The sequence below is a fragment of the Citrus sinensis genome, chromosome 8 (assembly GCF_022201045.2).
Source record: "Citrus sinensis cultivar Valencia sweet orange chromosome 8, DVS_A1.0, whole genome shotgun sequence".
In the NCBI taxonomy this organism is placed as follows: domain Eukaryota; kingdom Viridiplantae; phylum Streptophyta; class Magnoliopsida; order Sapindales; family Rutaceae; genus Citrus; species Citrus sinensis.
Window position 1 is genome coordinate 9,020,445 of NC_068563.1, and position 13,354 is coordinate 9,033,798.

The window sequence follows — 13,354 nt, forward strand, 5'->3', positions numbered from 1 at the left end:
CTAAATTAAATAAAGAATTAACTTCCTCATGCTTTTTTTCACGGAATAAGAGCCAACTGAAGTTGATGAGCAAAACAGTGAACATAATAAGCAGATTCATTCTCCTCTAAAATGAGCGTTTTCAAACCATTAAACTCACCCTGCATATTACTTGCCCCACCATAACCTTGCCCACGTAACATTGACAAACTCAATCCAAACCTTGAAAACATATTATCAAGAGATTCTTTAAGTGAGGCAGCTGTAGTACTAGAAACATGTTCAATGCCTGCAAAACGTTCAACCACATATCCATTCTTATCCACATAACGTAATACAACAGCCATTTGCTCTTTTGTAGATATATCACGAGACTCATCAATTAGAACAGAAAATAATGCACCATCCATCTCTCTAATAATAGCATTAGTAGTTTCAGTTGCAACACAACTTACAATGTCTTTTTGGATCTTTGGAGATGTCATTTGCAGATTTAGAGGAGTATTTTTTAAAGTAACAGCATTAATATCTTCATTATGATCAGCAAGGAAGTGTAAAAGCTCAAGAAAATTCCCTCTGTTGCTTGAACCATCAGACTCATCATGCCCACGAAATGCTAGCCCTTGATTTAAAAGAAATCGAATACAATCAACAACAGCATTCAAGCGAGTTTCATATTCACTTTGAGTTTTCTTGGATTGTCTTTCAAAAATGTTGCAATATGTTGTTTCTGATTCATCAACCTTTCACATTTCTGCCTAGCTCGATTATGGGCACTATTGACACCTCCTTCATGAATCTTTAATTTTTCTTTTTTTTTTCCAATTTTTAAATCCTTTCCCAGTAAAAGTATCACTGCCTACTTGATCACCATTATCTTCTTTGAAAAGATAACAAAAAAGACAATATGTAGACTCTTCTTTTATACTATATTTCAGCCAAGAACCAAATTCTTTGAACCAATCCGAAACAAATCGTCGTTGTTGATTTCCAAATTTCTCAAATTTAAAATTGTGCCCCTTATGTTGAAAAGGACCCCTTTGTAAGTATGTTCTTCGAACTTGATCTCGAATATTACAATTATAACTATCAATACAAGGTCGTAAGCCAGGGTCAGCAGGCAAATTTTGTAAATTGACTTCATATGAACCATGACTAGTTCCTTCTAAAGGAGATGGGCGCTGTGGTTTCTTTTTAAAAAAATTTTCCATATCTGTTTCAAATCAAATAAAACTATTAATTATTAGATTAAATTTCACAATAAGGCTAAATCCTAACAAAATAACGAACAAGAATAATTAATTTAATACAAATTTGATATTATAAAAACATTATTTGACAACATACTCAATGGGGGAAAGATACATGATTGTAAATTTTACTTTTTCAATTGCTCATTTATTTGCATTAACAAAGTGATTGCTTTTAATTATAATTTATATAATAAATTATACACCACTTTCATCATTTCACAGAGCACCCACTATCCCACCACTTTCCCTTTCAATTTTAATATTAAAGAATTGCTCACTTTTCACAAACCAACTTTTACTTTTGGAATTTTGTATATAGCTATCAGAATAAGAATTGATGAACGAAGTTAGAGAGATGCAGCACATTCATTCGGCCAGAATCATTAGTCAAACTTCAAAACAACATTCAAGCACAATACATGTTTCAATCTATGGGCTATGGCTGATCTACCAAGGGACGAAATCATGAAAGGATCAGCGATCGCGGTGACAAATAACAACGAGTTGGTGGCAGACTAGCAGCAAGAATGGAAACGTTCGTCAGTGGCGGTGGCCAGTCTTTGTGATTTGGTGATTCACAGTTTCATGATTTTGGGGTTTGTTTTTTTATTCCATTAATTTTTTTATTATTAATATAAAATGATGAGTTTTGTAAGTTAGTTTTAAATTAGAATTTGATTAAATTAAAAAGTTTTTATTATTTAAATGGATTTAATTTCAAAGCCCAAAATACTTTATTTTTGTTGAGAAAAGTTATTGGACTTAATAATTAGAAGGGGCTTTACGGGCTAAATTTAAAAAATTTTTAAGGCTCAGGGGGGGGCTTAAACCCCTCCTGGGCCTTAATTGGGTCCGCCCATGTCCACAGCCTCGTTATCCTCCCTCAAAGCATTATTCCTTGGCACATCCATGTTTAATCGTTCGCTGCTTCTCCGGTAATTACTAATTCGGTGGTAGCTTTTTATTCAGCTCCCCATAGACGGCGCCAAAATGTTGATGCTGAAATCGGCTCGCCCTTTGCCCAACTAGATTTTTACACCAACGTTCACGTTATCAATAATGAAGATATCAATTCTTTCTTGCTTCAACGATTGCTCCAGCCGCTAAAGTTGGAATTGTCCCTCTTTTTCTCACTAAGCATGTGTTCACAAAAGTGGATCAGAGACGTCGGTGGTTTTGCCAGCGTAAACCCTCCGATGTCTAAGTTAGCACAAGGTGTCTACGGGAAAACCGTGCAATTAAGGTTCAAATAATTGCTTAGAATTGGCTCACTCTCGGTATTGAAAAGTGTCTGGATACAATTTGGCAGAGTTTTCCCTTCTCTCCATTTTTTTCTATCTCTTCTTCATCGATTTCTTCTTCTTTTATAGCCGCTGTTCCACGTTCCCGTTTAGCCTTCATCCCTCCTTTTTCGGGTGGTGGCAGCCCCTCATGGGACTCTAACTGCTACATTATGGGCAAACATGGGATCTCGCGTCTCCCGCAACGGTTTTGGGAAAAGCGCAACTACCGTGATTCTGTGGAATTGTGTTCCCGCTTTTTCGGGGGATGGGTATCGGCTCGGTATATACCTCTGGTCGGTATACTCCCCTGGTTGGTACTCGTCTCTGGTCGGCTCATATTTGTTCCCGTGTTCTGCTCGTACCATTTGGTTGAGGTGATCCAAGCCGGGGCGGAAATAGTAGCATGGCCGACCTAGTGCTTTTATTTACTTAACAATGAGAATTGTGTTTGTAAGGTTCATGAGAATTGTTTATGTGATGATAGCTGTGTGATTGATAAGAGATTGTGTGTTTTGGATTTTATCTCATGGATTTAGAGTTGGATTGTGTTTGGAATTCGAATAATGTGTTCATGCACATATGATATTTGATGAAATTCCCATAAGATTAATTCAATTATTTATGTTTTTTAGTCTGAATTAGGTAGAGCAAAAATTTTATTATGAGTTGATTTCTTGAGTTACTAGCTCAACTAGGTAAAGCAAAGAAGTTGTCTTTGTGCACTTTAACTCTTCCTCCTCCATTTAAAATAAAACGATTATTGAAGCTTTTGGAAGTGATTTGTTCGTTTTGTTTGTGCTCTTATTGAGATGATTTACTTTTGGTTAAGTATGCTTTTTCAATTTAAATTGCAGTATTTTGCTGCCACATAACAGCAGAACAGGCTGTTTTATTGTTGTTCAGCTGCTGTTATGCAGCAAAACAGCACCTGGAAGTTCTAGGTGCTGTTTTCACTGTTGTTAATTCAGAAACACAGCACCTGAAAGAGTCCAGGTGCTGTTTAATTGTTGGTGTGCAGCAAAAAAAGCACCTGGAACTGCTTTTTTGCGGTAAAAAACTTTCAGGTGCTGTTTAACTGCTGTCATCCAGTAAAAAGAGTATCTGGAAGTTTTCAAATACTGTTTAGCTGCTGTTTATGTAGGAAAAACGCACCTAGACGTTTCCTTAGGACATATTTAAAGAATTGTTAATATTTTTCTAAGAGCATAATACAATTATATTTTTGTTTTCAATTCATATGCGGGTTGTGAAGATAAAAAAATTTTGGCGCTGGCTGTGAAGATCAAGAATTTTTGGCAAAGTATTGAAGGCAAATTGAAGATACAGTACTAGATTTTTTTTTCTTTTTCTAATTTTTTATTATTAGAAAATATACAAGCATGACACATGCATACTTATCATTTTGTATACATTTTTAGGTAATCGGATTTTCATATATGTTAAAGGTTTTGGGTAAAGCTATCTTTTGTATATGAGACATTTAAATGAAATTAATAAGAAATTGCAATGGAACCATAGGCTTGAATTGGTTCTTGAATTGCAACTTATTGTTTATAATATTTTTTTGGTAATTAATGACAAAAAAATAACTGTTATTATGTAAACACTATTGTAAAAAATATACATTTAATGACGGTTATAAACAAAAATTCTTATAATTTTTTTTAAAGAAGTGTAATAAATGAGCATTATTTAAATAACGTCATTAAAGGAATCCTTTTAATGACCTTTTTAAGAAAAAAAAATCATTGAAAGATCTCTTTAAAGATACCTTTAATGACACTTTAATGATAATTTTTGTAAAAAAACGTCATTAAAATTTATGTAAATACTACAAATAATGACTGTGTAATAAATAACCGTAATTATAAATACACATCTAATTACGAACCGCCATGAAAAGTGTATCTCTTTCAACCGTAATTTAATTCAAAATTTGATTGGAACGTTGATCAGGATAGAGAATAAATAAGCATAAATATTATAGCATCAATGTCATATCATCCAATCCATTAGTTTTCAACGATTATTTTATTTTAATCTAAATTTATAAGTGTTAGTTATTTAAAAAAAAAAAGGTAGAGGAGGAGGCAATAAAGCAAAAATCAAATCTTGAACCCTTATCTCCCCAACATTCAAATCATAACAAGTAATTAAAAAAACTACTTAAAAATCACTCAAGAAGACTTTAGGGGGCACCTATTTTAAAAAATGCAAGTGTGCTCATATAAATATATTACTTATCCCATACCATATTCAAAATTCAAATTCATATTCAATAATAATAAACTAATAATAGTAAGAGAATGTATATTAATTTTAAGTTTCACTTTATAGTATTAGAATTTCTTTTAATTCTCAACAACAACAATAATAATAAATTTTTCTTAAGGGTTAACATAATTGTTAACTTAGACTTATATAGAGTCATAAATCATAGTTCACAATAATATCAATGCATATTTATAAAATCATGATATTAATTATTTATTTAATAAATTATAAAAATAAATCAATTATAGTATTTTTTTAACTAAGAATTAAATGAATTTAAAAAACTCGCACTAATAAAATATATTAAAATATTCAATTTCAAGTTATTTGTAAAATCATAAAATTTTAAGTTTACTTTCATTATAAAAGAGAAACGTTCTTATTGCAGTATTTTTCACGTGTTGTGCATTAACTCATCTTTAATTATGTCGTACTTTTAAGGTCTACGTTCCTAAAATTCTAAGCCTGGCCTAACTCTTGTGCGTGTCGTGCAGTGCTGCGTGCTTCACCTAAAGGTGCTTGTGTTGTATCGTGCTAGGCAGGGCTTCGAATTGTATTAGATATGTAACCCAATTACATACAAAAAATATGTCACACATTAAAACTCTGTGATAAATAATGCTAGGAAGTTTTGGTTCCCACCCAAATTCTCTACAAAATATGTCAAATAAGCATATAAACAAAATAAAGGTGGAGAATAATATCAATCACATAACATAGATTTTACGTGGAACACTTCACAATCAAAGAAAAAATGCAGCCATCAAGAATGACTATATAATATCCATCACGTGTAAAATTGTTATAATTAAACTACATTCTCCTCATGGTTTTTTTTTCTTAGATCATACCAATTACATACAAAGAATTTCTCAATCATACAACAATATTCCACAATCTCACAAATTCTTTCTTCAATTTTTTAACTAAATTGAGAGACTTCATGTTTTGTGCATGTTAGGGTTGGCAATGGGACGAGATGGGATGGGATTTACCAATCCCAGTCCCATCCCGTATATGCAAGTGAGATGAAAAAATATCTCACTCCCGTCCTTATATATTTTTTTTTTTGGACAAAAATATGTCCCAATATCGTCCTAAAAGAGATGGGATCCTTGGATCCCATCCCATTTAGAAAAATTATCATTCTTGGTCGGCAATGAAACAGGATTGGACAGGATTTGTCAATCCCAGACCCGTCCCATATATACAAGTGGGATAAAAAAATGTCTCACTCCCGTCCCTATATTTTTATATGGGACAAAAATATGTCTCAATCCCATCCCAAATTGGATGGGATCCTCCGTCAAGAAAAATTGTCATCCCTAGTGCATGTTAAGACTTGTCTTAAATATTGTTATTGGTCACTTATCCATCAACTTCCGGGCCAAGCCATTTATCTAATACAATTCAGAGTCATAGTCTCGAGTTAATAATGATATTATTGTGAACTATGATCTATGACTCTATATAAATTCAAGTTAACAATTAAGTTAACCCTTAAGAAAAATTTATTTTTATTATTGTTGTTAAATATTAAAAGAAATTCTAATACTATAAGGTCAAACTTAATAATTAATATTACATTCTCTTACTATTATTAGTTTATTATTATTTAATATGGACTTGAATTTCGAATTTTGAATTCTATTAAATTTGAATAAAGGCATATAAACCTAAAAATTATATAAACTTGAAAAAAGTACGCCAACAATTTGGCATGCACTTTTAAATTTTTTTTTTTTAAAAAAAGAAGCTTATTGGGCTTTTTTTCTTAGGCACGGCACGACACGACACGTGTGGGCATGATACAAGTAGGCATGGCACATGTGCCGGATAGGGGCTAAGCAAAAATAATTAAGCATGGCACAAAACACATAGTGGGTATAATACGACACAACTTGGTACGAAACATATAGTGAGCACGGCACGAGCATGCATAGGCTGAGTGGGCTCAACAATATTTATAGTATGCGTCTTGATGGCAGAGTGGAGCGTTTCTTCTAAGATAAGCTTTTCTATGGTAGAGTTTGGGTTTGGAAGTGGGTTCTGATGGAGCAAGGAAGCCCGAGTGGGCTCAAAACTATTATTTAAGGCGTAAGTAACTAAATCAGCCTTTGTCGATCTCCATGGGCTATAAATTCAACACTAGTTTCCCAATAAGTTCAAAAAGAGCCAATTGATCACATATAAATTGCATTTTTGAATGGAAATAAAAAAGTACTTTATCTAGGTTGATGCATTTGATGCAGACTATATAACAATTTGTACTGGTGCAGAAATTAGTAGCTGTATATCGATGAGCAAGAAAATCCCACAAAGACTTAGCTATATCAAATCATCCAAATTTTAAGTTGATAGTTGGTACCGATATGTTTCGAAACCAAATAATTATCTGATAGTTTTGGCTATCCCAATCATCTAGACTTAAAGGAATTTAGATCTATCACAAATAGATGTAGGTAATTAAAAACTAAAAATTAATTACTTAATTAATTTTCTGAAAGTACTGTTCACAGTTACTGTTCACAGTTACTGTTCACACACATAAAAAATATTAATTTTTTAAAAACAAAACAAAATACAGAAAATAAATGACACAGAGATTTTTACGTGGTTCGGATTAATCAATCCTACATCCACGAGGCCACACCTAGATGACAAGGAATTCACTAAGTTGAGATGTTACAAACTATGGATTTTTTATTTTTCCTGTTAGTCACATTTTATGTTAAAAAAAAACCAGCCATATGTCTCCCCTCTCCCCCCCCCCAAAGCCTTAAACGGCCTTAATAGCCTCTCCGGCCACCGGTGATGGCTGGTAGCCATCACCGGTCTACACCCTAGGGTTGGTAGAAAAGCCCGGGCCGGCCCAGGCCCGCGGGCTTTAAGCCCGGCTCGCGGCTTGAAATTATGGATAAGGGCTTATAATTGACAAAACCCATAATATATGGGCTCAGTCAAGGGCCTGAATGAAAAGCTCGGGCTTTATAATAAATAATATATATATATATATTTTTTAAAAAAACTGTATAATATATTAATATATCATAAAATTGAAATAAAAAAAAACTAAAACAAAACAATTAAAAATCCCTCCCCGTGACCGTGAGTCTGTAAGTGTAAGTGTGGAACATAGCAAAACAATTTATAATATTGACAGAATCCCTAAATCGTATATCCCTCATTCCCTCACTTCTCACTCACCTCTCAGTTCTCACTCACTATCAGTCTGTCACGGCGTCACCGTGCCGGCGTCTCACTGTTCTCGTCGTCGGCAGCCAGTAGCAGCGAGCATCTCTAGATTCCAGCAGCGTCCAGCTAGCATCAGCCATCAGCGAGCCACCGTCCAATAGCAGCAGCATCAGCCACCGCCCAACCACCCACCGTCCAGCCACCCAGCAAGGCAGCAACAACATCTCCTGCGTGTCCAGCAGCGCCTCCCACCCACCAGCACAGCCGCGCGATTATCTAATTTTTACAGAAAGTTCGTAAGGTTTTTGTGTTCTTATTTCAAATTTTTACTTCTTCAGATCTTGCTATGTATGAAAGAAGTTGTTCAATGTGGTTAAACTTTGATTTGTGCTTAAATCATATATGTTTAGCGAAGCAATAACATGTGCACTAGTTTTCGGGGAAACAAAATAAATGAGCCATTACTTAATTAACTTAGCATATTCCTTTCTCAAGTCACCAGTGGAGAGTGGAGACTGGAGGCTGTATCAAAGCTGCTTCATAAATGTAGACAGAAAGAAGAGATATTCTAATTCGATATCTTACAAGTTTGTATTGAATATAGTACCTAATTTATTGGAAATGGTGGTGTTATAATTTTTCACTCTTTTTTTTATTTTTGTTCTGTCAAAGTTTTAAGTTACTGAAATGGAATGATTTGGATCAACACATATCTTTACATGCTTGATTTTATTTAATTTTTTTTGAAAATTCGTAAAAGCCCAGGCCCGCCCCGCCCAAAGCCTGCCCAGTTTGGATGGGCTTTAAGAGGGCCTGGACTTTTTAAACATTATATGGGCCTGGTCCTGGGCTTGGCAAAGCCCGGCCCAGGCCCTTAAATTGCCAACCCTACTACACCCTGTCCGCCGAAGAACGAATTATCAGGAGTATGAACCCTCCTAAGAAATCATTTTGACGACCCCCAAAATTCACTAATAAACCACCGTCAGACGTCCAATTGCCATCCCCGTGAATCAAACGAAACCACTCTCATACAGACCCTCCATCTCAAATCCAACCCCATGCAAACCAACCACTAACGTCCAATGCCGCTATCCTCTCGAAACTTCAGCAACCTTCACTCACATCTAATACCGTAAGTGAACAAAAAGAAATGGCAATCAATGGTGACACCAATGACCATGAATGTTGCCGTGAGATAGCGAAATCTCCCCTCCATTCACTTGAAGAAGGGGAAGAAAGCATTGCTCGAGACAAGCCAATTCTCATCTTGCTAATCGACGATAATGGCAGACATCCACCACCAGTTCATCTCCTCACTTCCAGAAATGAACCTCCTTTTCTTAGGAGATCCCAAAGGCAAACTCGATCGAAATACAAGAGTCAAACGCTAGCCCAATCCCAACAGCCCCCAACTTCCACAAACACACTGCCATTGTCATCCCTTCAACAACCATCTCCAACCGCCATCGCCACCCATTCAACAGCCAACTCCAAGCTTTCATCTCAAGCCAACCAGCCACCATCCTCCAGCCCACAACCAACACAAGCCACACACCATTCGGGAGAGCACCATGCTGTCACACCATGTTTGGTGAATGGATTTTCAACTCAAGCCAACCAGCCACCATCCTCCAGCCCACAACCAACACAAGCCACACACCATTCGGGAGAGCACCATGCTGTCACACCATGTTTGGTGAATGGATTTTCAACTCAAGCCAACCAGCCACCAGCCTCCAGCCTGCAACCAATGCAAGCTACTAGACCATTTGGGAGATCATCTTGCTGTCACAACCACTATACACCATCAAAACTAGCCTGTACTCCATGGCCATTTGCCTCAAGATTCGGTTCAAGCTACAACCACCAACCAGCCACAATCACCACCTACACAAACAACTCCCACATGACAAAAAACTACATGTAAATCACAAGCAAGCACTCGAAACAGTGCTCACGGCCAGCTGTAGCTGTCAATCGAAAGCTAGCTGCAGCTGTCAACCGAAAGCCAGCTGCATACAACCACCACCGAAGCCAGCCAAAGTCAGCAAACATCCAACCAACACCAACTCAAAAGTCTGCACGCGTGTGGTAATTCCCATGCCAATGGAACACTTTCAGCAACACAAGAATTGTGTTCCCCATGTATGTCTCCCACTAGCACTTCCCATGCCCCACTAGCTTTTCCCACTAGTCAAACCCAAGCCCAATCCATTTCCAAAATAAATCCCAACACCCGGCCCTCCCGAATGCCCTCCACACTTTTATTAAATAACATCTAAAATGATCAGTTAACCCAAAATACCACTCAGCCTACGTCTGCACCCTCCTATACCTCGATTTTGAAATTCGTCCCCAATCTGAATCAAAATAAACCCACTAAATAATCTTTGGTGGATATTATGAATGGCCCATCCAACTCGGCGATTCTGATCAAGACCGTCACTTCGTTCGAGGGAGAGCCTAACGTACAATTTTCCACTGCAGAAATTCAAGTAATGACCATTCCTTTCAAGCTGACATTGGTAGGTAAATTTTCCTATAATATACCCAGTATGGAATTAATTCGTAAATTTTTTAATACTTTAAGATTGAAGGGAACTTTCAAGGTGTCCCTTTTAGATAATCGACATGTGTTAATTCAATTGGATGTTGAGGAGGAGTACTCCCGCCTATGGGTTAGGAAAACATGGTACATCAATGGGAGTGCCATGAGAATTTTTAAATGGACCACCGATTTTTTATGTTTCTAGGAGTCCCCAATAGTCCCAGTTTGGATTTCATTTCCTTACTTGCCTGTCCACTTCATGCACTATAAGGAAGCATTATTTTCTATTACATCAGCTATTGGTAAGCCATTGCGAATTGACCAAGTTATTGCCTCTTTAGCTCACCCTTCTGTAGCTAGGGTATTAGTGGAGTATGATGTCACTCAACCTCCATTGCCACATATACGAATCGAAGTAGGAGATTATGAATTTTGGCAGAGTATAATTTTTGAAAAAATCCCACTCTACTGTGCTACCTGCAAGCACCTTGACCATACCATTGAGACGTGTTATGTGGCCAATTCGGGACACCGTCCCCAGTGACCCAGTGACCCAGTGGGAATTGGCAGACCAGAATAAATAATAAGAAGTTAGAAGTTTTGCCCACTGATACTCTTCAACCCTTGGATACTTCATGACCTGAGTCGTCCATCACTAAGCAGATTGCAGATGCGGGGTCTCTGATTGTACATACGAAGAACTGAGCTAATGCTACAAACTCTACCTCCATTCAGGAGCTGATTGGCTAGGATGTCACGACTCATGATTCTAGGATCCGAGAACCAGGTGAGTATAATACACATCTTCATCGAGCATCCAACACATATTTTAGGCTTTACAATTGTTATACTGATAATGATGATAGTTCTGATGATCAATTGGCAAATAATGACCATTTTTGTCTGCTCCTGAGAATTCTAAGAGAATTGACTCTAGCCCTAATTTAACGTTGTCGGTCATTCAAAAAAGGGCATTAAATTACTTGCTGACCGCAAGTATTGTAAGAGATATTATCACCGTTTGCATTAGTCTTTTTCTTCTTATGTTAGGCTATGGCTAAATCATTTCGTTTACTGTTATATTTATTTCTCTTGATTGGAGGTTTTGGTTTATGTCCCCCTCCTCATGTATTTTCATTATCTGTTCTAAATAATAGGTAGGGGTCCTACCTAACCCCCCACCATAGAGTGGTATTGACTTAAAAAAAAAAACCTATGGATTTACCAAACTTAAGACTCTCACTTACAGTTTATCACCATATAGTTTATCAACCTTAGACTGAATCTACTTCTCTTGAATAATTACTACCCCTCTTGATCCACGATCATCAAGGCACTTCGCAAAGTGATCAATAACAATTCTTCAATTTTTCAACGTCTAGTGATCGAAGATCCACATAGACTCTCCACAGAGATGAAAAGAAGATAAGAAAATAAATCAACACAACATGGTGCGCCAAATCTGGATTCTCTAGGAATGAAGCCAAATTTTGCTTCTCTGCTTTATGCTATGTGTTGTGCGATCAAAACTTCAATTGTGAAAATACCTCTCTTTATATAGAAACTAGAGTTTCACCAAAATAGCAAGTCTTGAAAGACTTGGATTCTTTCCAAATAAGAGTTTCTTTCCTCTTATAATTCCTATGAATCTGAATAGGAATAAATCTGATCTTTTTGTCTTGCTTGTCTCCCAAGAAATATCTAGAGCATTTACTGACTTCCTGTTTGAACCAACTTCTTGCTCTTAAATAGATCTCATGTGCCAATTATAGAATCCCGCCATTAATTGACTTGCTAAATTAGACATCTAATTAAATTAGGACACAAATATTCCTAATAAATTGGAATCTCACTAAATTAGGGAATTAATAAATTAATCCCTATTACAAGATATGCAATAAATAAACTTACAATTTAACTAGACTTGCCATAAAATGCCAAGTCTATAAATAATGACCTTAACAAAGACAATTAACAAATTTCTCATCATCTTCATTGTCAATAGGTTTTACAATATAGCAACAAAACACCAAAGTTTTCATCCCTTAAGAAACTAAGCATAGCCTGTGCCCATAAAACATAATTGTGCCCATCTAATATGGCTTGAATCGGCTGTGGGACATCTAATTATTCCATAATAACAACCAATGAAAGGAAAAAGAGACAAGAAATAAAAAGAAAGCAAACCAGAGAGACACAAATCAACCTCTCTCTAATACCAAGTGAGAGAATCAATAGAAAATCTATATTTCACTGTTCTTGTATGTACAACGCAGGGCCTTTATATAAGGGTTACCAGGAGCTTTCATAGGAATAGGAAAGAAATAATACAATTATAGGAAAGAGATTATATAAATAATAAATATAATTATACACACATATATTGAGGATTCTAGAATCGTGATCTTGGGAATTCACAAAAATCATTTCACAACGACACAGTGGTGGAAAGGTGCAAAATAATATAACTTCAAGCGGAGTTCAGTTTAAAAAAAATTAAGAATTGTGTATGTTTTTAAAAAATACGAAAAAAACAAGTGGCCGGTGGATAATTTGTCTTTTACATTTGAGGGTAAAAAAGTTAGTTATACAATATTCTGTTAGTTTTCTTAACGGTCTCCAAACGGAAGTGGGAAAGTGAAAAGAAATGTAACTTCAGGTGGATTCCAGTAAAAAAAAATTTATGTATTTTTTTTAAAATTGAAAAAACAGGTGGACGGTGGATAATTTTCCATAAAATAAAGGCGGAGAACAGCATTACTTAGACAACACAAATTTTATATGGAAACTTTCTCTATTAAAGAAAAAAATATGGCCAA

The 13,354-nt window shown here is 35.9% G+C and overlaps 1 protein-coding gene across 1 annotated transcript; it reads right to left on the minus strand.

The window, feature by feature from the left end:
• Nucleotides 1-38: 38 nt before the first annotated feature.
• Nucleotides 39-2,880, minus strand: LOC127899283 (uncharacterized). The gene is made up of 2 exons (XM_052432630.1): nucleotides 2,804-2,880; nucleotides 39-681 (listed from the first exon to the last, which is right to left on the minus strand). The coding sequence occupies exons 1-2, from the start codon at nucleotides 2,878-2,880 to the stop codon at nucleotides 39-41; spliced, it is 720 nt and encodes a 239-aa protein (XP_052288590.1).
• Between the last annotated feature and the right edge of the window lie 10,474 nt (nucleotides 2,881-13,354).